The sequence below is a fragment of the Bos indicus genome, chromosome 22 (genome assembly GCF_029378745.1).
Source record: "Bos indicus isolate NIAB-ARS_2022 breed Sahiwal x Tharparkar chromosome 22, NIAB-ARS_B.indTharparkar_mat_pri_1.0, whole genome shotgun sequence".
NCBI classification, from domain to species: Eukaryota; Metazoa; Chordata; class Mammalia; order Artiodactyla; family Bovidae; genus Bos; species Bos indicus.
Window position 1 is genome coordinate 54824727 of NC_091781.1, and position 24065 is coordinate 54848791.

Consider the following 24065-nt stretch of genomic DNA (forward strand, 5'->3'; position numbering starts at 1 on the left):
ATTTGTATTTTCAAAAGTTGAAAAATCAGAAGGCTGGGGATGAAAATCCAGATTCCCAGCTTCTCTTGAAAAGCTAAAAAGATCTGGCAACAGCAGAGCCACATTCCCACAATCATACTTGGCAGCAGTGGCTGCAGCTGAGAAACGGCTGTTGTCTGTGGGTGAAGCATCTGTCCTCAAGCTGGCCACAGTCCCCACCCAGCTCATATGGCTCATTTATTCTACCTGTCCACCCCAGGTAGACACTTGAATTCACCACCCGCCTCCTTGCTTCAATGGGTAACTTTTGAGATTACTTTGGATTCTAATATACTGTTTACTTATCAATTTGTCAACCTGTCAGGACTGAGTCTTACAATCTAGGGAAGACAAATACTTCTAAACCCCTATGTATGGAGACTGCTCTGTACAGACATCACTAATCGACTGTAGAACTCTTTCCTTTTGAATCTAGTTTTGGCCTTCGAGCTCTGCTCAGTACTGCTGTAGACAGTCACTGCAGTCAACATACCTGCTCTAATCTATTCACCATCTATGTTGTAACCTTTGGTTAGGTTGTCCCTATAAGTGGCCAGTCATCCTGAAAGCTGAGATACAGTAGACAGGTCAGGATGTTGGTCACTGGCAGAAGGAACAGCAGTCATTAGACCAAGAAAATGCTGTGAACTAGTTTTTATCCCTGCAAAACTTTACCTTGTTTCCCAACCCAGCACATTTTTTGGGGGGGTTGCAGGGAGTCTCATTTTCTCTCCCTGGTTCTTAACCTTTCTTTGCCCAGGAGCATAATCAAGATGTTTATCAAACTAAAATTCAAGGACATATTCTTGGAGGCCTGCAAGTTGTCCATGATAAATTAATTGTGCAAATTTATTTTGAGGGTACTCTAAAAATAGGTGCATGTTCTAATCATCTGTACATTCACCTTATAAATAAGGATGGTTGGGGATCTCAATGCCTGACTTTGTCCACCTTGACAATTTAAGATGCATTCTTGGTGAATAGGATGGATGATGGTGGCCAAGGGAAAAAGAGATTTAATTCATAAATGATCATTGATACTAAGTCCAGACAAAAATGCAAACTTAGGAACAAAGGTTCTGCAAACGCATGACCAGAGAAAAATGGAGATAGAACTGAATCTCAAATAACACATGGAAAAATAAGCAAGTTTAGCTCCATAGACCTTGCCTCCTACCTGTCAGGTCCATTTTTCGGTTGGGAAGTCAATTTAATCTCACAAGATGGCATTATCGTGCATACCCGTTTTATGCTATCAATTTGAATTGTGTTGGTTCAGTAGGATAGTTGGTGTTTAACTTGTAAAATCTGGCTTTGTAGTTGTCTGAATACTTGAATCACAAAGGCTTTATAACTCATTGCTTATTTGTAAAGGATTAAATATTATTTTAATAAAAATGCCTTGTCAACTTTGGTTGTCCGAGAAATTTTTTTACTCTAGAAAAAAAAGTTGAGAGATACTGTATTAGAGAATCTGATTAAAGCCAAGGGCTCCTTGCTCTAGAAAAAGGCACAAGGGCACATTCAGGTATTTTGCTTATAACTTTAGGTTCCCAGACTTCTCTTAGGACTGACTGTGGACCCCACAGACCATCTCCTTTCCTGGTATGGTTAGCACTTGTCCAGAGAAGTGGGAAGGGAGCAGACACTTGGAGGGCTTTTCCCCCATTGGGCTGCAAAGCTTTCTTCCACTGGTTTGCACTCCCCTTTCTCTGAAGGCATGTCAACACTTGTAGTGTGTAAAGTATCATGTACAGGAGGGCTTCACGCTCCAGCGATTATAGACGTAGTTGGAGGGTTTGTGCATACATGAGCAGAGTGAAGGGCCAGCGTGAAGCTAAATGCAGGCTTCAGGCTGGTCACTGTGCTGGGTGCAGGGGCTTTGAAGTGAGTGGGTGCACACGACGCTGTCCTCGGGGAGCTCACAGCAGGGTGACTAAGGCGGGTCTATGAACAGGGAGGTGCAGTAAAGAGACCTGGATTCCATGGTGGCAGATAGAACCAGGCAGTAACCATGGCAAAGGAGTGGAGCCTTGGCTGGACTGCTTTCTTCCCCTAACTGGCTGGTGACTTGTGAGCAGGGAGAAGGTATGGGCAGGGGTCCCTTGACTACTTCTGACCCTTGATTCGTCCTCTTCAAAATAAAGGGAGTTGGAGAAGGAGGTTTCTTGGAGGACCTTTAAGTTCTAACTGCCTTAGAATTCAAGAGAGGGACATCACAGAAGGCTTTCTGGAGGAGAGGATAATAGGCTGATCTGGGCTCAAAGGACGGACACTCATGTTTTTACCTTGAGATTCAAATCCCCCTTGGTCATCAAGTCTCATGAAATGAGAAGAGATATTCAATAAATCCTTTCTTAGATTGAATGAGTGAGGGAATGATGAAGGAACCAGGGATTCTTTACACATTCGGATATTGTTTCATCCAATTGTCAGGTCTTTCTGAAGCAGCTGTGGCTTTAGCCTGAGTCTCACCTGCGTTACTGGCCCAGGGACACCATGGCTGATGCCCGTTTTTAACCCTCACGTTCCTGCCAGGGTGGAAAAGGTAGATGCCATGAACAAGCCTTAGGCAGGGAAGTGGAAAAGGTGAAAGATTCAGGAGGAAAGAATTGGACAGGGCGTACTAATGGGAAATAGAGGGAGGAGGTGCCCTACCCCCAAAACTTCTTTTCTGGTTGGAATCAAGCCAAGCCTCCCTGTTAAACTGTTTGTACATGATTGATTTTCCCCACAGCGCTCTGTGAGGCATATTTACCTGGAGCGGCTGGGTAAAAACCACCTGGTTGCACCATCCGCTCTGAATGTTGTCTAAGCGCCAGCCCTCGCAGAGGGTAATTTTCTTGTGTTTCTTGTCCTGTTTCCCGCTGCAGAGAACTGCGTGGAGTTCCAGAAATTGAATGCGACCAACCACAGCCATGTGTCCCTGCAGAACGCCACCTCTCCTGTCATGGAGTTTTGGGAGTAAGTGGAAACACCTTGTCTCCTTCAGCCTTTGGGTCTCTGCCCTGGTTGCTGCTACCCCACCCCTGAAAAAAGCCTGACCCTGCCTCCAGCCTCCAGCCTCGAACTTCCTGGCTTCTGTGGGCATTTCTTTAGAAGCCAGAATGGAGATCTTGAGAGGTTTTCCAAAGGGGCACAGCTGAGAAAAATGCTTTCTCGTTCTTTGTTGACATGTCAGCATGCCTGGTTACTTACTATGGCAAGAAGTGCTTGGTAAAATGATGGGCAGTTTAAAAATTCATTTTTAGCAAAAGAGAAGGTTTGGACTGTTTGCAGTAAACCAAGTCAAGAGTATATTTAGCCTGGAAAGCAGAAGTCTCCTGGGGGGACAGGCAGGCTTTCATTCAGTAGGGGCAACGTCACGGGGAAAGGACGCAGATCAACTTGAACAGGGAGAGGTGGTAAAGAAACAAGCACTTACGGAAGAGTGCAGTCCCACAGTGTTGGCTGCAAGTGCTTCACAGGTTGTGAGCCCTCATACCTGGGAGTGTTTGACCAACAGAAGGCTGTTGATGGTTTTGGGGACAGCGCCTGAATCCACTGACTTTATAGGCAGTAGTTGTGTGGGTGGGCATTTTCCCAGAGAAGGGCATTTGTCATCAGTGTTCCAAAGGGATTTGTAGCCCTTGGAGTTGCAGGGCTGCCATATACGGTTGTATAAGTTGTTCACTGCACGACCCTAGAGGGCATCATTTACACTGTGTATGTGCAGAATTGTGCAGTGCCCCAGGAATGGAAGAAAAGTTTCCTCTATGGGTTGAAGACTGGATAAAGGCTCACTGAGGCTTTTCAGTTTGAAAAGGTCTGACTTCATTGAAGAACCTCCCCTACCCTAGTGCTGATGAATAATAGTGTAGAGGAGCAGTGGTTTTATGAGTGATTTTTTAAAAAAATTTAGCCAGATACCATTCTTAGTGTGTGGCTTTTCTTCACTATTTATGTATAGTATACAGAAGTTTCAACTATATTGAATTCAAAGCTGCCAGTATTTTTCTTTCTGGTTTGCACAGTGAGTGTCTTATTTAAGATATAGTTCCCTACCTCAAAGTTGCAAAACAAACAAAATATATATATATATTTCTGGGTTTTCTTCCAAGAGTTTTAAAGTTTTTTTTCACATTCAGAAATATAATCTACCTGGAATATTATTTTGTATAAGATACGAAGTAGGAATCCAGTTTTATTTTTTATATAAATAACCAATTTCTCCAGCAGTATTTGCTGAATCATTCATTCTTTCCTTACTGATTTGTAATGCCATCTTCCATATAAAGTTTTTAAAAGCATAGATCTATTTGAGGGCACCGTGATCTCTTCATCTATTTTGCTGACTGTGTGTCAGTGCTATACCTAAAGTTTAATTTTAAGCCTTGAACCCACAACACAGGTCCCTCGCTTTGCTGTTTTCCAAAATTACTTTAGTCTTCCAGATGAACTTTAGAATAAGCTTGTCAAGTTAAAAAAAGAATAACGATAAAGAACAGAACAACTCTGTGGGGGCTTTGGCTGGGAGGATAATGGATTTATAGGTTAATCTGAGAAAACTGACACCGTGGCGATTGAGCCTCTCTGTTCATGAACATGGTATAGCCCTCAGTGTATTTAGGTCGTTTAAAATGCCTGATAAAGTAGTGCTCCCTAATGTGGTTGGCAAAGAAGCACCACATGGTTGGAAATGCAAACTTTCCAGCCCTGTCCAGACCCACTGTTGTTGTTCAGTTTCTCAGTCATGTCTGATTCTTCACGACCCCATGGATCGTAGCATGCCCGGCTTCCCCCCTTCACTATCTCCCGGAGATTGCTCAGACTCATACCCATTGAGTCGGTGATGCTCTATTTGACTATGACCTACTGAGTCAGTCTCATTGATCATCCGTGTGACACTGTGCCGGAGTGGAGGCTGCTTTGTGTGTGGGGGGGGTTGGAGGGGCGCCACCTGGCCTTTTCCAGCCCCAGTGGACTGTAGTTTCCTATAGGCATGTTTTGGACCTGCACATTTGAGGACAGCAAAAGATGGTCTCTGTGGTCCCTCAGAGAACAGAACCCGAAGTCCTACACTGGACGAGGTCTCTGTGTAACTTACGCTGTTTTGTACCATTCATTTCCTTTGTAATGTGTATGGGAAACCTGGATTAAGTTCTTATTTGTGCAGCATGTTTGTCTGAATTCCCCAGGAGGCTGTCATGAAGCAGCGCCTTTTCTGGTTTTGCTCCCCACTGCTGGTATATGGAAGACCCTCAGTGAATATTTACCAAATGTAAAGGTACATGGGAGGAAGGCGAGCAGACAGTATTTTCTAGAAAATAGTACATGAGGAGAGTCAAAGTGGGCTCTGGCAAGTACTCATCTTATCCCTAAGCTCCTCAGAACAGCACTGACTGCTTCGAGGATCCCTTTGTAATATCCATGTGTGCATGCATACTTGATCGGTTCAATCATGTCCAGTTCTTTGCAACACTATGGACTGTAGCCCACCAGGCTCTCTGTTCATGGGATTCTCCAGGCAAGAATACTGGAGTGGGTTGCTGTGCCCTCCTCCAGGGAATCTTCCCGACCTAGGGATTAAACCTGAGTCTCTTGCATCTCCTGCATTGGCAGGCAAGTTCTTTAGCACTGAGCCACCTGGGAAGCCCATAATATCTATGTTACCCACTCATTTGGACACCAAGTGGTGGGAGGGGACAGTTAGTCTGTGTCCTCACAAGTAACTGGGCCTTTTTGCCTGCTACTCGGTCATTCAAGATGAAAGTCAATGGCAGAATGAGCCCATGGTTCCAGTTTTCTACTCTGATTGTATTTGTATCATCTATGTTGTGCATTTCTCCGGTGGCTCAGACGGTAAAGCATCTGCCTACAATGAGGGAGACCCGGGTTCGATCCCTGGGTTAGGAAGATCTTCTGAAGAAGGAAATGGCAACCCGCTCCAGTACTCTTGCCTGGAAAATCCTGTGGATGGAGGAGCCTGGTGGGCTACAGTCCATGGGGTCGCAAAGAGTTGGACACTTCTGAGTGACTAAACTTTCACTTTTCACACAGTGTTGAATTCTACATCCAATTCTGGTGTGACACTCCTTCCTTCCTTCATAAGATGTTTGTATCAGACAGCTCTAATTCATCTTTTCCCCAGAGGTGAACTTGGAACATAGACACTCTGTGAGATGTTTGTAGCATCCTGTGAAAAACTGTTTGGGGCCACATAAACTTGAGAAGGGCTGAAAGCTGTGCCCTCCAATAAGAATATCCATTACCTTTGATTAGCTCAAATTCCCAAACGTATTTTCCCGTGCAGTCGTTTGGAATCTTTCCCCTCATCCCCCTGCCCTCCCCAACCCCAGAATGCTAGCATTCCACTAAACACAGCCTGGCAAATGCCATGCTAGGAGGAAGTTCTTCCTTGAACTCAGCCAAAGATTGGCTTCTGGGGCTTTAGAGGAAATATGCCTGATTCCTTCCCTGTGTGACAACGCTTCAAGTATTGGATCAGGTGTCCTCGAAAGTGTGTCTTTCCTGGTTCTCTTTGCTGTTTCCTCATGTGTCTGATTCCTGTCTACCCTGTGCTCTTAGTGTCCTGTCCCTGCTGCCTCTAACCCCAGGGGTCTCATTCAGGGCCACACGGCTTGGTTAGAATAGACTACCTCGGCTGGGTGCTTCTTCATTCATTCAGCAAACACCTGAGCTCCTGGTGCATGTCAGAAGGAAACTGGCATAGCTGGGAGTGGTGGAAGTAGAAGATGCGGTCCTAGCCCTCTAGAAACGGAGGAGAGACAAGCCTGTGGATCTCATAAAATCAGTTATAAGCTGCTACTTCCCTGCCCATGGCTGGCCCTGCCTTTACCCTGACCTTGGGCTTCTGACATCTTGAAGGTTCATTTCCCCTTTCAGGGAATAATTAAAATGACTGTCTTAGCCACTGAGAACAGCTCAGGCTCTGGGTCAGTCCCAGGTTCTAGGTCGGGCAGGGGGCCTGTGGGGCAGGGGCGGCTTGTCTTCCTGATGTCAGATTTCAAAGTCAAGCCACCCTGGTTTCCCTTAGTAACTCATTATGCGTCTGGCACCTGTGCATTTATCTCAATGTGTTTGCTATTCTGCATTTTAAGCCCGTGTGCCCTGTGGGGATTGAGTGCTATGAGTGTTACCAGCATCGTGGCATCAGATGGACTGTGTTCTTTTTCACTTTATTTTCTAGGCACTCTCATCTCTCTTGTCCACGGTTTTGCAAGCAAGTGCATGTTCGCCATGCGTACAATTGAAAGTGCTTTTGCATGGCATCCGTTCAGCTCACATTTGTTGTGAGCATATTGTGTGCTAAGCCTGCATTAAGCTCTAAGGGTAATTTCTTCTCTATCTTTATTCAGAAGGATGCAGTCTTGTCTTTTTGGTTTCTCTACTGGAGGAGGTTTTAAAAATTTGTGTATTTTTAAATCACGTGGCCACTTGATTTTCATTTGGACACAGAATTTGGGCTCAGAGTTGCTAAAGTGACATTCTTAATTCTTTCTGTGGGTCTAGGGTTGCCCCTGCCTCCCTCACAGCCTCATCTCCCCTTCTGCCCACTCCCCTTCTCTGGACTGATGCCCTTGGTATGTCCTGGGCCTGCTCTAGGCTCAGTCTCAGGCTTTTGTAGAGAAGAGTCCCTTTGCTTAGAAGATTCCTCACCAGTTCCTCGTGTATCTGGCTCTTTCTTATCATCAAGTCTTAATTCAAATGTCATTCAGTAAGCTCTCCCAGCCCATCCAGCTGAGTCAGTACCCTAGTCCTTCTCTACCCCATCTATCTGTTTTATTGTCGACATAGGACTTACTTGAAATCCTTGTGCCTTTATTTACTAGTTTATTCTCTTTCTGTCTCTGTTAGACTGAAAGCCCCATGCCAGCAAGGACTGTCCTGTTTTGTTCCCTGTTGTCCTGCCAGCACATTCTAAGTGCTCAATAAATATTTATTAACATGCATGGGTGGAAGAGTGGATGAATGAGTGAATGAGTTTCTCAACCCTGTGGAGGTCAGTGTCGTCTTACTTCACTTTTGCCCTGTGCATTGAAGAGTGTACATTCCCAGGTTCAGAAACGTCATTCATCTCTTAGATCAGCTCCCCTTTATAGAAGTGGGTTCTCTGGTGAACACTTGATTTCCTTATTGCCAAAGTCACCTGTGCTTTCTTGTAGAAAAATGTAGGAAGTATGTCTGAGTAGAAGAAGGGAAAAACTGCATACAATGCGATTTTATTTTCCATGATGCTGAAGCAGGGAGGAGTTACTTGCCTAAGTCTGTTTTTCAGACTTGCTGGTATCCACCAGACCCTCCCTGGATAACCATCCCCGAAGCACGAACCAGGCCTCCCCCGACAGAGCAGAGAGCAGTGCTTCTTCACTCTCGTTGCTGCTGGCAATTGTCTGCCCCGGCTTGTCAACACCAGGGGTCCCTGCTTGCCCAGAGCCCCCGGGGCCCTAGAAGGACCAATAAATAGATGAGGAGGTCTGAACACGATGCTGAGAGCAGAAGCTCAGGGTGGAGGCTCTGCTTGTATATCCAGGTGCTGCAATGTTCCAGAGAAGTGTAGTGATAAGATGCGAGGATGCAGACAGAGACCTAGGCTTTAAAGCCAGACAGCAAGAATTTAAATACTGTTGCTTCCACTTACCAGCTTTGGGCTCACTGCTTGAATCTGTTTGCAGCTCATTTTCTTTGTCTGGAAAATGAGAGGAGGAGGAGGAGGAGGAGGAGGAGGAACAGTTGGGCTTAGTAACTGCGGAAGAGCTGTGATCTATAAAATATTACTCATTCTTGAACATTAGAGTAAAGATACTTGTATATAAAATCTGCTATGAGGAGATTTGTTTTCACAAATAGTGGGTGTCTCACACTGAGTCATGGGAAGCAGGGATTTACTGAACTGCAAGAGTTGTGTCTGAGGTTCCTTTTACATTCTGATGTGTGCAGGAAGAGAAAGGAGGTCACGGTTAGTTACTAAGCACTTGCTGTGTACCCTGGCCCCAAGCATGGCCCTCCAGGCCCATCGCTTCATTTACTCCACCCACCCATGGGAGAGATGATTAGGCATCACTGGACAGATTCTCATCTCAGGGGATTCTGAGGCAGGAAGAGGTTACGGGGCTCATCCAGAGTGCCTTTCTTGGAGAGCAAGAGCTGGAGCTGGGCTGAGAGCCGGCCTCTCTGATCCCTGCTGTGTCCCTCCACCCTTCCTTGCATGTTCCTCTTGCCCGTGACTGAAACGCCATCGGCTGCCTGTTTTATCTCGGGGCAGAACCCCACTGGCCCGTCCCTCCGCTCTGCAGTCCTGAGGCACTGGGTTCTCAAAGGGAGAGTTTTGCGGCAGATCGTAGTTGTTCAGTCACTAAGTCGTGTTTGAGCCTTGGCGACCCCATGGACTGCAGCACGCCAGGCCTCCCTGTCCTTCATTATCTCCTGGAGTTTCCTCAGACTCATGTCCCTTGATTCGGTGATGCCATCCAACCATCTCATCCTCTGTTGCCGGCTTCTCCTGCCCTCAATCTTTCCCAGCATCAGGGTCTTTTCCAACGAGTTGGCTCTTCACATCAGGTGGCCAAAGTATTGGAGCTTCAGCATGAGCATCAGTCCTTCCAATGAAATCTTCAGGGTTGATTTCCTTTAGGATTGGCTGGTTTGATTTCCTTGCATTCCACGGGACTCTCAAGAGACTTCTCCAGCCCCACAGCTCTATGTAATGATGGAGGGAGGGAGGGATGAACGAGGAAGGACTTAAGTCTCCAGCGCCCAGTACAACAAAAACACAGAAAACCAGTTGGCTTATGTCTTCTTGGATTTCAAGAGGCACCTTTAGGAAATGACTTGAACCTTGCTTTTAGCAGAACACTGGTTTCCAGCTGAGCCAGATGTTGTGTGTGAGGCGAGCAGGCTCTGATCTGCTGTGATGACAGATGGAGATTGAGGCTGGCCCCCCAGTGTGTATTGTGGCCCCACAGCTGGTGGCACAAGGGGTTCATGAGTGGCTTTAATTCAGGCTCAGGCAGAGAGTCACACAGAAGGGCCTGCTCCCAAATTTTAGTGCATTATCTCAATTCCGTATTCTGATAAAGCCAAGAGAAAGTGTTTGAAACTCTCCAGATTTTACACACACACACACACACACACACACACACACACACTCAGCTCCATGCTTTCCCTGGAAGACCTGGAAGATTAGGAAGAAGCCCCAGAGCTGGAACCTGACTCTCCTGCTCACTCATGGGGACCCTGGCGTGCAATTCTGAACTTGAGCTTCCTCCCTGGAGAAACAGGTGTGCCCCGCCACCCTTCCAGGTGCAGGCGCAGTCAGCATACAGCGACGGAGGTGGGACGGGGGCCAGTGGTCCATCAACAGTCGTAGCTCCTCTCACCCCTGTGTCTTACCCATCCTCAGCCTGTCCCCGCTTCCGCCCCACAGCTCAGGTGGTTCAGGTGACATTTAAAGAATGGAGGCCTCCAGCGGGTGTGGGGGGAGGACGGGGGGGAAGACGCCCCATACACACACACTCCCACGCTGGATCTCTCATCCAGGACTTTTCCCATGTCATGTGTGTTTCCTGCCCACCGCCCCCTCTGGAGCAGACAGTGACTCTCTGCCAGCCTTAACACAGAATGTGATGTCAGACCCTCTCTGAGCCTTTGACCACTTGTAATACAGAGCTGCTATACTCGGGGAGGTGTGGAAGGCTTGGGCAGCACTTTGGAGCTATGCTGAGTCCTGCCAAGGGGGAGAAGGGCAGGAACCCCAGGGCGCTGGGACCCCAGCCTCGGGGCAGTGAGACCCTTTCCGTTGCATGGGATCCCTGCGTATAGATGCCTCTTCTTATTGCCTCCTGTGTTGCTGATCTTACCCTCCAGCCATGCGGGACTAGAATAGGTGTTGAGCTTGGGGTCAGGAGATGGGGGTGCAAGGCCAGGCTCTGCCACTCACTGCCTGTGGTCCGTGGCAAGGTCCACACCTTCCTGGAGCCTGAGTCTGCTCTGGGCAGTGGGTGTGACACAGGATAACCTGCACACTGTTATCTCTGCCAGAGCGTGTTCTGCACACTCTGGACGTATTGCTTTGGAAAGGCAGAAGCATGGTGGGGCACTGCCTTTAAATGACTTGGTGGTGTATTTACATACTGTAAACTGTGCCCCTTTTAGGTGTATAACTTGAGTAAACTTGCCAAACGTGAAGTTGTCACCACAAGACTGTTTTGGACTGTGTTCATCATCCTAACAAGATCTCTCATGCCCATTTATAGTTCATCTCAGCCCCACTGCCAGGCAACTGCTCACCTGCTGTCTGTTTCTTGAATTCATGTAGTCTGGATATCACATACTCAGTGGAGTCATACAATGTGAGGTCCTTGCTCAATGCCCTCTTTCACTTAGCAAAATGTTTCCAGGCTTCATTCATGTTCCAGCATGTGTCACCGCTTTATTCTTTTTTGTGGCTAATATTCCATTTAATTAATTAATTAATTAATTTAGTTTCGTTTGTCTGACTGTGAGTTGATGGACATTTGGGTAGTTTTCAGTTTGGGGCTATTTTTGAATAACCTAGTTTACTTCAGTCACTCAGTCGTGTCTGGCTCTTTGCAACCCCATGGACTGCAGCACGCCAGGCTCCCCTGTCCATCACCAACTCCCAGAGGTTGCTCAAACTAATGTCCTTAGAGTCAGTGATGCCATCTGACCATCTCATCCTCTGTCATCCCCTTCTCCTCCTGCCTTCAGTCTTTCCCAGCATCAGGGTCTTTTCCAATGAGTCAGTTCTTCGCAACAGGTGGCCAGATTATTGGAGCTTCAGCTTCAGCATCAGTCCTTTCAATGAATATTCAGGACTGATTTCCTTTAGGATTGACTGTTTTGATCTCCTTGCGGTCCAAGGGACTCTCAACACCACAGTTCAAAAGCATCAATTCTTTGGCACTCAGCTCTCTTTATAGTCCAACTCTCACAGTCATTCATCACTGCTGGAAAAACCATAGCTTTGACTAGATGGACCTTTGTCAGCAAAGTACTATCTCTGCTTTTTAATATGCTGTCTAGGTTGGGCATGGTTTTCTTTCATGGCTGCAGTCACCATCTTCAGTGATTTTGGAGCCCAAGAAAATAAAGTTTGTTACTCTTTTCATTGTTTCCCCAGCTATTTGCCATGAAGTGGTGGGACTGGATGCCATGATCTTAGGTTTTTGAATGTTGAGTTTTAAGCCAGCTTTTTCACTCTCCTCTTTCACTTTCATCAAGAGGCTCTTTAGTTCCTCTTCACCTTCTGCCATAAACTGTGGTTTCATCTGCGTATCTGAGGTTATTGCTGTTTCTCCTGGCAATCTTGATTCCAGCTTGTGCTTCATCCAGCATGGCATTTTGCATGAGTACTCTGTATGTAAGTTAAATAAGCAGGGTGACAATATATAGCTTTGACATACTCCTTTCCCAATTTGGAACCAGTCTGTTGTTCCTTGTTTGGTTCTAACTGTTGCTTCTTGAACTGCATACAGATTTCTCAAGAGGCAGGAAAGGTGGTCTGGTATTTCTATCTCTTGAAGAATTTTCCACAGTATGTTGTGATCCTCACAGTCAAAGGCTTTGGTGTAATCAATAAAGCAGAAATTTATGTTTTTCTGGAGCTCTTGCTTTTTCAATGATCCAGTGGATGTTGGCAATTTGATCTCTGGTTCCTCTGCCTTTTCTAAATCCAGCTTGAACATCTGGAAGTTCATGGTTCAGGTACTATTAAAGCTTGGCTTGGAGAATTTTGAGCATTACTTTGCTGGAGTGTGAGATGACTGCAATTGTTTGGTAGTTTGAACATTCTTTGGCATTGTCTTTCTTTGGGATTGGAATGGAAACTGATATTTTCCAGTCCTGTGGCCACTGCTGAGTTTTCTAATTTTGCTGGCATATTGAGTGCAGCGCTTTAACAGCAACATCTTTTAGGATTTGAAATAGCTCAACTGGAATTCCATCACCTCCACTAGCTTTGTTCGTAGAGATGCTTCCTAAGGCCCACTTGCCTTCACATTCCAGGATGTCTGGCTCTAGGTGAGTGATCACACCATCATGATTATCTGGGTCGTGAAGATCTTTTTTGTATAGTTCTTCTGTGTATTCTTGCCACCTCTTCTTAATATCTTCTGCTTCTGTTAGGTCCATACCGTTTCTGTCCTTTATTGTGCCCATCTTTGCATGAAATATTCCCTTGGTATCTCTAATTTTCTTGAGGAGATCTCTAGTCTTTCCCATTCTGTTGTTTCCCTCTATTTCTTTGCATTGATCACTGAGGAAGGCTGTCTCATCTCTCCTTGCTATTGGAACTCTGCATTCAGATGGGGTTTGAAGAACCTAGGGGTTTTGCAAAGGCTGAGTTTTATGTTCACCTTTTTAACAAACTGTCAGACTTTCCCAATGTGGCTGAACTATTTTACACTCCTGCCAGAAATATATGAGTTCCATTTCTCCGTATTCCTTTTTTTTTTTTTTCTTTTTTAGCAGATGCTCTTGATTTATTCAGATTGGCTAGGAATATACTTTTTATGGGTCTATCTTAAGGAGTTACTCCAAATATTATTTTTTATACTAATTAACAAGAAAGTGACGAGATAGAAAAAATTATACTCGAAGAATAGTACATTTTTAGAAGTCAAAGTTCAACAAAAATTCTTGAATATGTATGAGTGATATTATGATTTCAATATGTTGACAGAAAAGACTGTACATTTTTGGTGGGACGAGTACACATTTTGATTTCTCTGGTCCCAGTGTGATTGCTTGCCTTGGTGTAATTTTTTTTTAATTTATTCATTTTAATTGGAGGCTAATTACTTTAAAATATTGTGGTGGTTTTTGCCATACATCGACATGAATGAACCACGGTGTACCTGTGTCCCCCCCCCCGCCCCCGTCCTGAATCCCCCCTCCCACCTCCTCCCTATCCCATCCCTCTGGGTTGTCCCAGTACACTGACTTTGAGTGCCCTGTTTCATGCATCGAACTTGGACTGGTCATCTATTTCACATATGTTCTTGAAGATACTTATTATTGTCTATCTTTTTGATTAAGCCATTCTCGTGGGTGCACCCTTGTGGGCATGAAGTGGCATCTCATTTTGGTCTTAATTTGCACTTTAATGAAGAATAGTTCTAAGTAAGTTTGGGAAACAATGGGTTAGACAGAGCTATTGTTAGTTGCTCAGTCACATACAACTTTTTTTGACCCCATGGACTATACCCTGCCAAGCTCCTCTGTCCATGGAATTCTCCAGGCAAGAATACAGGACTGGGTAGCCATTCCCTTCTCCAGAGGATCTTCCTGACCCAGGGATTGAACGCTGTCTCCTGCATTGCAGGCAAATTCCTTACCATCTGAGCCACCAGGGAAGCCCAGACAGACAGAGCTATAGAGATGCCTTTATTGCAGGACTTCTCAGAGCCTTTAATATTCTAATGAGCACTGGGACTCTCTAAAGAGGGCCATTCCTCAGTGAGGTCCCTGTATGACCTCAGGGTACCATACAGGATTAGTGTTCTTTGGGAAGCATTAGCCTAGGACAGAGGTCAGAAAACCATGGACCAAACCCATCTGCTGCCTGTTTTTGTAAATAAAGTTTTATTGGAAGACAGCCACAGCATTTGTTTACAAATTGTCTCTGGCTGCTTTCACACAGCAAGGGTAGAGTTGAAAAGTTGGAACAGAGACCATGCACCTTGTGAAGCCTAAATCTGTACTGTCTGGCATTTTATATAGAAACAGTTTGTGCATCAGGCATTTCTAGGTCAGAGGTCAACATAGATGGTCACTGCATCTTCAGGGTTAAGGAGGTTCTCGGTTTGGTTCAGGTACAGACCAAGGAAGCACTTGGTAAGGTTTTGTATTATTTGAGCTGGTGCTTGAAGGACAGGCACAATTGTGAAGGCACGTAAGAACTGAGAGAGACATTCCTGGCAGAAAGAACTGTGGGATGGATCCTGGGCAATGGAGAAGTGTAGGATGTGTTCAGGACTGGAGGGGACTTCCACAAGATCTGGGAGCATTTCTGCAGCCACAGAAGAAATTGGTGCGGGAACTCCACACGTTACAGACCAGCTTCATTGCCTTGTTGTCGACCCTGAGTGACACATTTCTGGTCCATCTTCCCAAGACAGGGCTGTGGGTCCGAGCTCTGTCTCTCAGGTTGAGCACTTGTGGCTTCAGCCTCTGCCTTTCTGGGCACATTGCTTCCCTAAGCCACGGTTTTCCCATCTGTAAACTGGGAATCGTGGTTGCACTGACCTCAGTGAGCAGGAAGGAAATGCCAACTGTCCCTGTCCTTGTCTTCACCTGTCTCCTCCCAGAGGGCAAGTCATCTGCCTTCCTCATCACCGCAGCCCCTGTTCTTAGGGCACTGAGCAGCCCGCAGGTAACACTCGGTCATTCTCCCGAGGGAATGCGTGATGCGGAGGCCTGAGTTTCCTGCCAGGAGGGTCCTTGCTCTGAGTCCCCAGCTCAGTTTGGTGCCTCCACCGAGGGCCCTGCAGGAGCAGACCCCTGACACGGGGAGAGTTGATGGCCCGCACTGGGCCAGGGAGGTGAGAGCAGGACCCCGAGGGGGCAGGGAAGACGCCTTTGTTTGGGTGATCAGCTGTTTTTTTGTTTGTTTGTTGCTTTGGGAGACCGGAGAGGAGGCCCGAGCAAGGCTATTTATAGCTCGGCCCCTCAGTGCCAGTATTTAGGGCGGTCTCCACATCCCCGGCAGCGCTCCCATCCATGACAGGTTAAAGAAAGGTGATGTGTATACCGGCTACATGCTGGACATTAGGATGAGCCCCCCCCCCCACCAGCTGGGGGCCTATTCCCACACCGCCTGCCCCCGAGCTCTCTGCCGTGGTGGGAGAGGGACCTGCTCCACCTCTACTTCCTCAGGTCAAACCGCTCTCGGGTCTGGAAGCTGGTGTTTGGAAGGGAAGTGCCGGGTGTGGGACTCCCCTCCAGACTCAGCCCCTCTGTGTGTAAGGGGCGGGGAGGGGGGCATGGAGAGGGCAATGAGGGTGTTGCAGGATCAGATCTAGATACTTCCTTGAGACCATGGAGGACAGAGGAGAAGCCTTGAGCAGAAGGCCTCCTCTTTCTGGGGCCAGCTTCTGCCAAGGCTGTGGGCATCATCATCTGAACCCTGTTTTGGGTCCCAATCTGGGTCAGTTGCTTGGCCTTTCTGGACCTCAGTTGCCCCACTTGTAGAATGGGTATAAGAATGTCCTCAGGGTGGTTATGTTGCCGTGAAGACTGAATGTGTGAGATATGAGGACTCTCGTGTGGCACCCGCCACAGTCACCTCTGCCACCAGCTCCTTCTTGTTCCTTCCTCCGAGAATCTCTTAACAAGGATGGTTTGCTTTTAAGCTCACCTGTTGGATTCCCCAACTCTTTCCCTCCTCTTCCCACAGAAATGATGTCTCCACCTGTGGACTTTGCTCCTGTTGCCCATCTCAGAGACTTCTACCCACTCTTTCCTCCCTTGTCCCCCATTCCATCCTGTATTTGAAACTTTTCCCTCCCTCCTGACTCTTTCCCAGTCGTGCCAACCTGAAAATAAAACAAATGTAAGACAGCCCTGGTACCCTGTGGCCAAGAACTACCAGCCTCCGACCCCATCAGAGCAGCTTCCCCAAAGAGCCGTCTCAGCAGGTCTCACCTCCCCACATGCACCGCTATCTGAAGCCTGCCCCACCAGGGCTGAGCAGCTCTCCTTGCTTCCCCTACCTCCCAGGCTCCGAACCCCACAGCGCTGTCCCTCTCACCAGGCTGTCGGAAAGCCCTTTCCTTCTGCCTGCAGACACCGCCTTCTCCAGGGATGCCCAGCCCTTCTCTGTCCTCTGAAAGGGCTCCTCCGTCGTCTTCTCTGCCTGTAAATGATGGGGCTCTGGGTGCCCCTCCTGCTCATTTCTCCACCTCTGCCCAGTCGACCTCATGCTCTCCCCGAACACTTGATGGCCAAGGGCTCAGGTCTGACCTCCTCCCTGCATCTCTGTTGTGAGCTTTTACAGCCAGAGACTCAGCTGCCTCCGGCCCTTGCAGCCTCCTGGGGGTTCCACGGGCATCTCAAAATCGCCTTAACTAAAAGACTGACTGACTCTCCACCTCCTCCTCTTCTACCCTACTTAATGGTTCACTCCTGCTCAGCTAACGACTCCCCCTGCCACCCCCGTGTATCCATTCAGGTACACACCTGGTGTCAGCCTGGACCTCCCACTTCCCTGCTACCTGCCACTCCCAGGGAGCCACCTGGTGTCCCTGCTGCTCCTCAGCCTGCCTTTTCCCCTCCAGGGTCATTTCCCTACCTTACTCCAGCCCTTCCTTCTTTATTGTCCTAGTTAATGCAAAAGTTTCCACACTGGGCACCTTGCTCCATTCCACGCCTACCGTCCAATCTTCCCACTGCAACCAAAGAGAGCTTTCCAAAACATGCACCTGACGGAGCCTTGCCCCTTTGTGAGGTTCTCCCAGGCTTCCATCACCCTCAGGAGGAGGCGCCTGCCCCTCAGCAAGGCTCACCTGCTCATCACTCCAGCCTTGTCCTCGCCCTTGCTTCTCACCCCGCTGCCTGCTGCACACTGAGCCCTTCTCTGGCCTCCGGGAGCCCTGGTTCCAGCCTCCTGGCTTTTGCCTTTGGTGGCCTTTCTGCCCGCAATGCCTCCCTCTTCTTTGTTAACTGTCCTCCTGCCCCCTGGGACCTCCCCACCCCACCCCCACATCCTGACACTGGCTGGACTTGCAGTGAGGGTCCCCTGCTGCTCCCTGTCCTCACCCTCTCCACACTCTGCTCTGTTCACCAGGCTGTCTTCCCCAGTGGACCGTGAGCCCCTGAAGGGCACCAAGTGTAGCGCAGTACCCAACACTGAAGACACCTTCATAAGCGTCACTTGAATAAATTGATAAATTCATGAAGGACGCGTGCCGGGTACTGCTTTTCCCCAGCACATGAAGACACGTGAAGTAGCTTTGGGGTACATGCCTTTGATTTGTAAAGACAGGAAGGGTGATTTTCGTGTCATGGGGGAGTCTAAGGAGCAGGCACCACAGGTGAATGTCTGGGCCCTGGAGCCAGGATCCCTGGGTTCAGATCCCGACCCTGTCACTTGCTCTCAGTGACTTTGGGCAAGTTACCTGATCGCCTGGCACGCCAGTTTCCCCATCTTTGAAATGATGATAACAACTGTACCTTCATCAAGGATTGTTAGGAGGGTAAGATGAGTTCCTGCTTGAAAACCAAGAGAGACACAGACCTAGGGAGCAGACTTGTGGATATGGCGGTGGGGAGGAGGAGACGGTGGGACAAATGGAGAGATTAGCATTGAAACAGAGACATTACTGTGTGTAAAAGTAGATGACGGTGGAAATTTGCTACATGATGCAGGAAGCTCAAATCCCACCTAGAGGGGTGGGATGGGGTGGGAGGTGGGTGGGAGCTTCAGGAGGGAGGGAACATGTGTATACCTATGGCTGATTCATGTTGATGTATGGCAGGAGCCAACACAATATTGTAAAGCAATTATCCTCCAATTGAAAATAAATAAATGTTAAAAAAAAAAAGACTAAGAAAAAAATACAACAACAAAGAGAAAACCTATGGAAAGGGGTGATGTCCCTTCCCCAGGGTCACACAGCTGGTCGGGAGCAGAGCTCGGTTTCAAGCCCAGGCATTTCTGTATGTGCTGAGGGCTGAAGAAGCAGAGACATTACACCTCCAAGTGATGGGTTAGGGTTAGGAAATCTCCAGGCATAGTCTTACTGGCCTGAAAAAAAAATGCCATGTGAAGAACCTGCTTTCCTGCCTGTCTCACAGTAGGTGCACAGTATAACCCAGGTCAATGAATGCCTCCAAAGGGCCCCATGCAGTCTGCAGCATCTCCTGCTCCCCAAACGGTGTCGGGAGGTCTGTTCTCGGGTCCTTTTTGGCCAGGGTGTTGGCAGCAGACTCTTCTTTATTCAGACCGTTCTTCTGTCCCAGCACTTCATGGGGGAGGGTCATTAAGAAAGTTTTTTTTTTTCTTTCCCCAGGAAGAGCTGTGCCTTCTCCAAGTCTCCGGAGTTGAGTGTCCCAGCCCCCAGGCTCTCAAAGGCTGCCCTTGTGGGTTTGAAAACAACCCCACAGCCCTGCAGGCTGAGAACCTGGCCCCCCGAGCCTCCTTTCTTTAGAAACTCAAGGTCCAATGCTAGTTAGAGTCAGCGCTGGTAAAACCTAAAGAAAATAGTTTGAGGATGTTTTCAAATAGTGTCTGGTGGAACAAAAGAGCCATTCATCCCGCGTAGCTTTTAGTAATGTGCTTCCCATTCTGGGAACTAGATTGTTCAATTAAGCGAGAGGGCGCTGAAGCCGGCTGCATGACTCGAAAGTGTGCAGCCTCCAAAATGTGGCTGAGGGGGCCTGCGCCAGCTCGCTCCTGGAAGGTCTAACCCCTACTTTGTCCCCGGGTCCCCGCGCTGTTTCCAGTTTCAGATGCTCCGTTCAGAAAAACCACGACATCAGTCAGAGGGCGTGTGTGTGCGTGCGGCCCTGCTAGATCTGAGTCCTCGGCACCCCGGACATCTCCCTCTGCCTCGGCCACTTTCTCTTCTGCTCCGGGTTGTCCTTTCCCATTCACCGGCTGATGGATGTTCTGGAAGCTTTCAGGGGCCGGGGATGGGGAGATCGTATGCAGTATGTCAGGTGGGAGTATGCATCCTCGGCTACGAGGCTCTCAGTCTGGAGACAAGGAAGTCGGTGAGCACCCTGAAGTTCCTGCAGAATTTTGGGGGTGAGCGGGCACAGCAGTGTATTGCTGTGTTCTGGGGAGACAGTGCATCCCTTCAGTAACTTCTCAGAGGACCCCAGCTCCCTCTTCAAATAGTGATAGTGGTAGTGAAAGTCACCCAGTCATGTCCAACTCTTCGTGACCTCGTGGATTGTAGCCCGTCATTCTCCTCTGTCCATGGGATTCTCCAGGCAAGAATACTGGAGTGGGTTGCCATTTCCTTCTCCAGGGGATCTTCCCGACCCAGGGATCAAACCTGGGTCTCCTGCATTACAGGCGGATTCTTTACTGTCTGAGGCATTAGAGAAGCCCCCCTCCCTTCATGTTCTCTCTCTCTCAAAAAAAAAAAAGCCTTGTTGTTTCTAAGTTATTCCTTCATTACCAGAAAATTCTACTTCTGCAGTGATACCCAAGCCTTGCCCTGCACTAGCAATCCTTGGGAAAATGTAGCAAAACGCAAGCTTCCTCAGAACCATTCCATAAGGATTCAGACCTGATGGGTCCAGGATGGGACGCAGGAATTTTTCCATTTTCAGCAGGCATCCCACAAGGATCATGCTCTGGATCTTGCTGCTCGGTTATAAGAATGTGCTCTGTTGCTCAGTTGTATCTGACTTTTTGTGACCCCATGGACCATAGCCCGCCAGGCTCCTCGGTCCATAGGATTTCCCAGGCAAGAATACTAGAGTGGGTTGCCATTTCTTTATCCAGGATGTTATAAGAATAGAAGTTTCACTTAATACAGCCCTTCACTTTAAAGTGAATTAAAGCCAAAGACTGCTAAGACATGAGAAACAAATAAAGTAACCTTTATAACGAAGCAGCTGTCTCCTTTCTTTCTCAAACAGGTGGTCCTTCTTTTTGCCCAACTCCTCCTAGTACAGGGCAAGAGCTGCACATGCATACTTCTTTATCCTCAGGATAATTGTAGTGCCTGGCACCTAGTATGTGCTCAATAAATGTGTATTTAAGTAGATATTCCCCTTTCTGGCTATCAGTCTAGTGAGAGCTGGTTTTCTTCAGAGTAAATCCCCGACTGCACGCAGCCCAATTTTGTCTGGGGGCCTGCCTGATTTCTCCAGCAGGGTTTGGGGCTGGAGGGAGCCTGCAGACCAGGGCTAATTGTTGTCATTGAGTAATTAATGCAGAATCAGGCCCCGAGTGGATTCCCAGGGAGATAGACACTGAGGGAGGCTTTCATGCTTGGTGGGATGGGAGCTGCTTTTCTCAGAGGACGTTCCCAGAGTGCCCAGGCGACTGGCGTGGTCCAGTGGGGGTGGCTTGGCAGCTGAAATGGGGTTCGTGGAGCAAGTGTGGAGGGGGCTGGTGTTGATGCCACGGTTCTGGACAATATGGAGCGTGGAGAGTCTGACTCTGGAGAAACACAAGCCCCAGGATCTGCTGTGAAAGACAGGCCCGTGTCAGCTCTGAAGGATGGGTGGGTTCCAAGCGAGGCTGTGGCTGGATGCATCCTGTGGCCTGGGCCCCCTGGACACCCCTGCCCCTTGGCCCACTGTTCAGGGCTCCCAGTGATGCTTCCTCTGTATATCTGTCTGCCCTGCTTTTCCCTTCTGCTCTCTGGGCCCCCACGTTCCCTGAGTACTCCATGCTCTGTTTTCTGGCCATTGCTCGTGCTTGTCCCTGGACCTGAAGCTATCTCTACCCACTCCCTCTTCTGGCTAAACTCGATCATCCTTCAAATTCTAGCTCAAATGTCACTTCTTCCACAAAGCTTTCTCTGAGCCCCGTGGCAGTCAGGATAGTCTGGGTTGTGCTGCAATAATGAAGATCTTAGTAGCCTGAAGAAATTGAGTTCTGGTTTTTTTGAATGAATGATTATTTAAATTCCACAGTGCTTTACAACTTAGAAAAGTTTCACACACACGACTTTATATATTCCCGTGTGTGTTAGTCGCTCAGTCATATCAGACTCTTTTGCAATCCCAGGGACTGTGTATCCCTCCAGGCTCCTCTGTCCTGAGTTTCCCAGGTAAGAGTCCTGGAGTGGGTAGCCAATCCCTTCTGCAAGAGATCTTCTCAACCCAGGGATCGAACCTGTGTCTCCTGCATTGCAGGAAGACTCTTTACCATCTGAGCCACCAAGGAAGTCCTGTAATAACCCTGTAATAATTTTTTTAAAGAAGCTCCTATCCTATATTTCCCCTTGCCCTGCCTTCCTTCTCCCCACTGGTAACCACTAGTTTGTTCTCTGTATCTGTGAGTCTTCTGCTCTTTGGTTTTATTTACTAGTTTGCTGTATTTTTAGATTCCTCGTACAAGTAACATCATCCAGCACTTGTCTTTCAGCAGAATTTCTTGCTCACGTAGCGGCTCTGACCTAGGGTGGCCGGAAGGCTCACGTATCCTTTCATGAACTTGAGCTTCTAGAGGGCCGCTTGGAAACATGCTTCTGTTAGGACAGCAACACTCGTGTGAAGGAACAGGGCAGACCACACTGCCTGGCTCTGAATGCCGCTGTCTGAAGGGCCTTGTGTGCCACTGGCCACAGCAGGTCCTCTGGCCAGAGCTGAGCTCAGCAGGAACGTGTCATCACCCCTCGCCCCTCAGGGAGGGACCTGGAGTGTTTATGGACGGTCCTGCCATCTCCCGGGATCCCTGAAGTAGGTTCAGTGCTTCCCCTGGATGTCCTCCACATAGCTCTTACTGTACTGTCCCATACGCCATCTCTGAACCCCCAGCCGGTCCCCTTCCCCCCTCAGGGTGAATCCAGGATGGCTGGGGCTGGGTCTCATTCCTTTCTGAGACCCCCACACCGGCCCTGGGATGACCCAGAGAAGACGCTTGGTGAACAGTGGGCGCATGGCTGAGTGACCTGCCCCTGCCGCTTCTACAGCACTAGCCCCTGCCCACGGCGGGGTCCTTGTGGGCCATCTCCAGCCCCCATGACTCTGGGCCCTCCGTTCTGCAGGCGCCGGGTCCTGGCCATCTCGGATGGGATCGAGCACATTGGGGACCTTCGCTGGGAGCTGGCCTTGTGTCTGCTGGCGGCCTGGACCATCTGTTACTTCTGCATCTGGAAGGGCACCAAGTCCACGGGAAAGGTAAGAGATGGATCTTCAGCTCGCTGCAGGAGGGGAGGGGGCGAGTGGTCCTCGTACAAGCTCACAGGTGACCCAGAGAGCGCCAGGGGCATCACAGTACGAAGGCCTGAATTGGGAGCTAGGAGGAGCACTGTGCAGTGCTCTGGAGTCCAGAGTTGAAATCCCCTGTCCACCAGCTGTTTGCCACACACCTCGAGGTTGCTCACCGTCCCCCTTCTGCACCTTGGTTTGCTCACCTGTGAAATAGCAGAGCCTCATCCTGCTTTCTTCCTGGGTTGAGAGTCATATACAGAAAGGAGAGTTGAAGTGCTCTAGACACCAGGGAGTGCTGAACTACAACCATGGGGGATTCTGTGATGAGAACCTGGGCTCCAGGCTTGTGCTCGGCAGGCAGCACGGGCCGTCTCCACCAATGGACCTGGAGATCTCACCCGCCTGCGGTCCGTGAGGGCCAGGGCAGCCGCCTCCACCCGTCGGTGCTGTCTGTACCATGTGGCCTCCAATGCCTCGTTGTTGTTTGTTTGTTTTCTAGTCGATCAGTCGTATCTGACCCTTTGCGACTCCATGGATGTAGCCCACCAGGCTCCTCTGTCTGTAGGATTTCCCAGGCAAGAATACTGGAGTAGGTTACTATTCCCTTTTCCAGGGCATCTTCCTGACCCAGGGATCAAACCCGCATCTCCTGCATTGCAGGTGGTTTCTTTACGGCTGAGCCACCCGGGACCATAGGAGAAGAAAGATGGGAGCAGACAGCAAGCTCTGAGCTGCCCTGGCCCGAAAGTCACAGTGGCTCTTCCACTCCCAACCCGCTGGCCAGAGCCTGAGACACGGCCTCACCAGCTGCCAGGGAGGCTTAGGCGCGAGGGGAGCAGAGGGATGTCTGATGACTGCAGCCGTGTGTGCCACCAGGGTCACAGGTGCAGCTCATGGCCAAGTCCAGCCCACTCGTGTATGTTATTAAAAAAAAAAAAAAAAGAAGAAGGGGAGGAGAAATCGTTACCAAGATGTAGAAACCAGGTAATTTCATTTGAAATATATGAAAACACGATTCCATTGTCCCTTGGAAAGTTGGAAGACTGGGCACCACTGGGCTTGTGTATCTGCCTGGCAGCCTTGGGCTGAGCTGAGCAGCAGCCACCTGCTTCTATGGGTACTCGGTTGGCCACAGTCCACAGTCCTGTGGCTGAGTGTCAATGCCATGAACAGCATTAGTTGCTCAC

At 48.7% G+C, this 24065-nt stretch overlaps 1 protein-coding gene across 1 annotated transcript in view; it reads left to right on the forward strand.

Moving 5' to 3' along the window:
• Window positions 1-24065, forward strand: part of SLC6A11 (solute carrier family 6 member 11) — a 123078-nt gene that overhangs the window by 4011 nt on the left and 95002 nt on the right. Inside the window, exons 4-5 of the mRNA XM_070776847.1 lie at window positions 2892-2982; window positions 22713-22845. Of these exons, the coding sequence (XP_070632948.1) occupies window positions 2892-2982; window positions 22713-22845 (224 nt within the window). The remainder of the gene's footprint in view (window positions 1-2891; window positions 2983-22712; window positions 22846-24065) is intronic.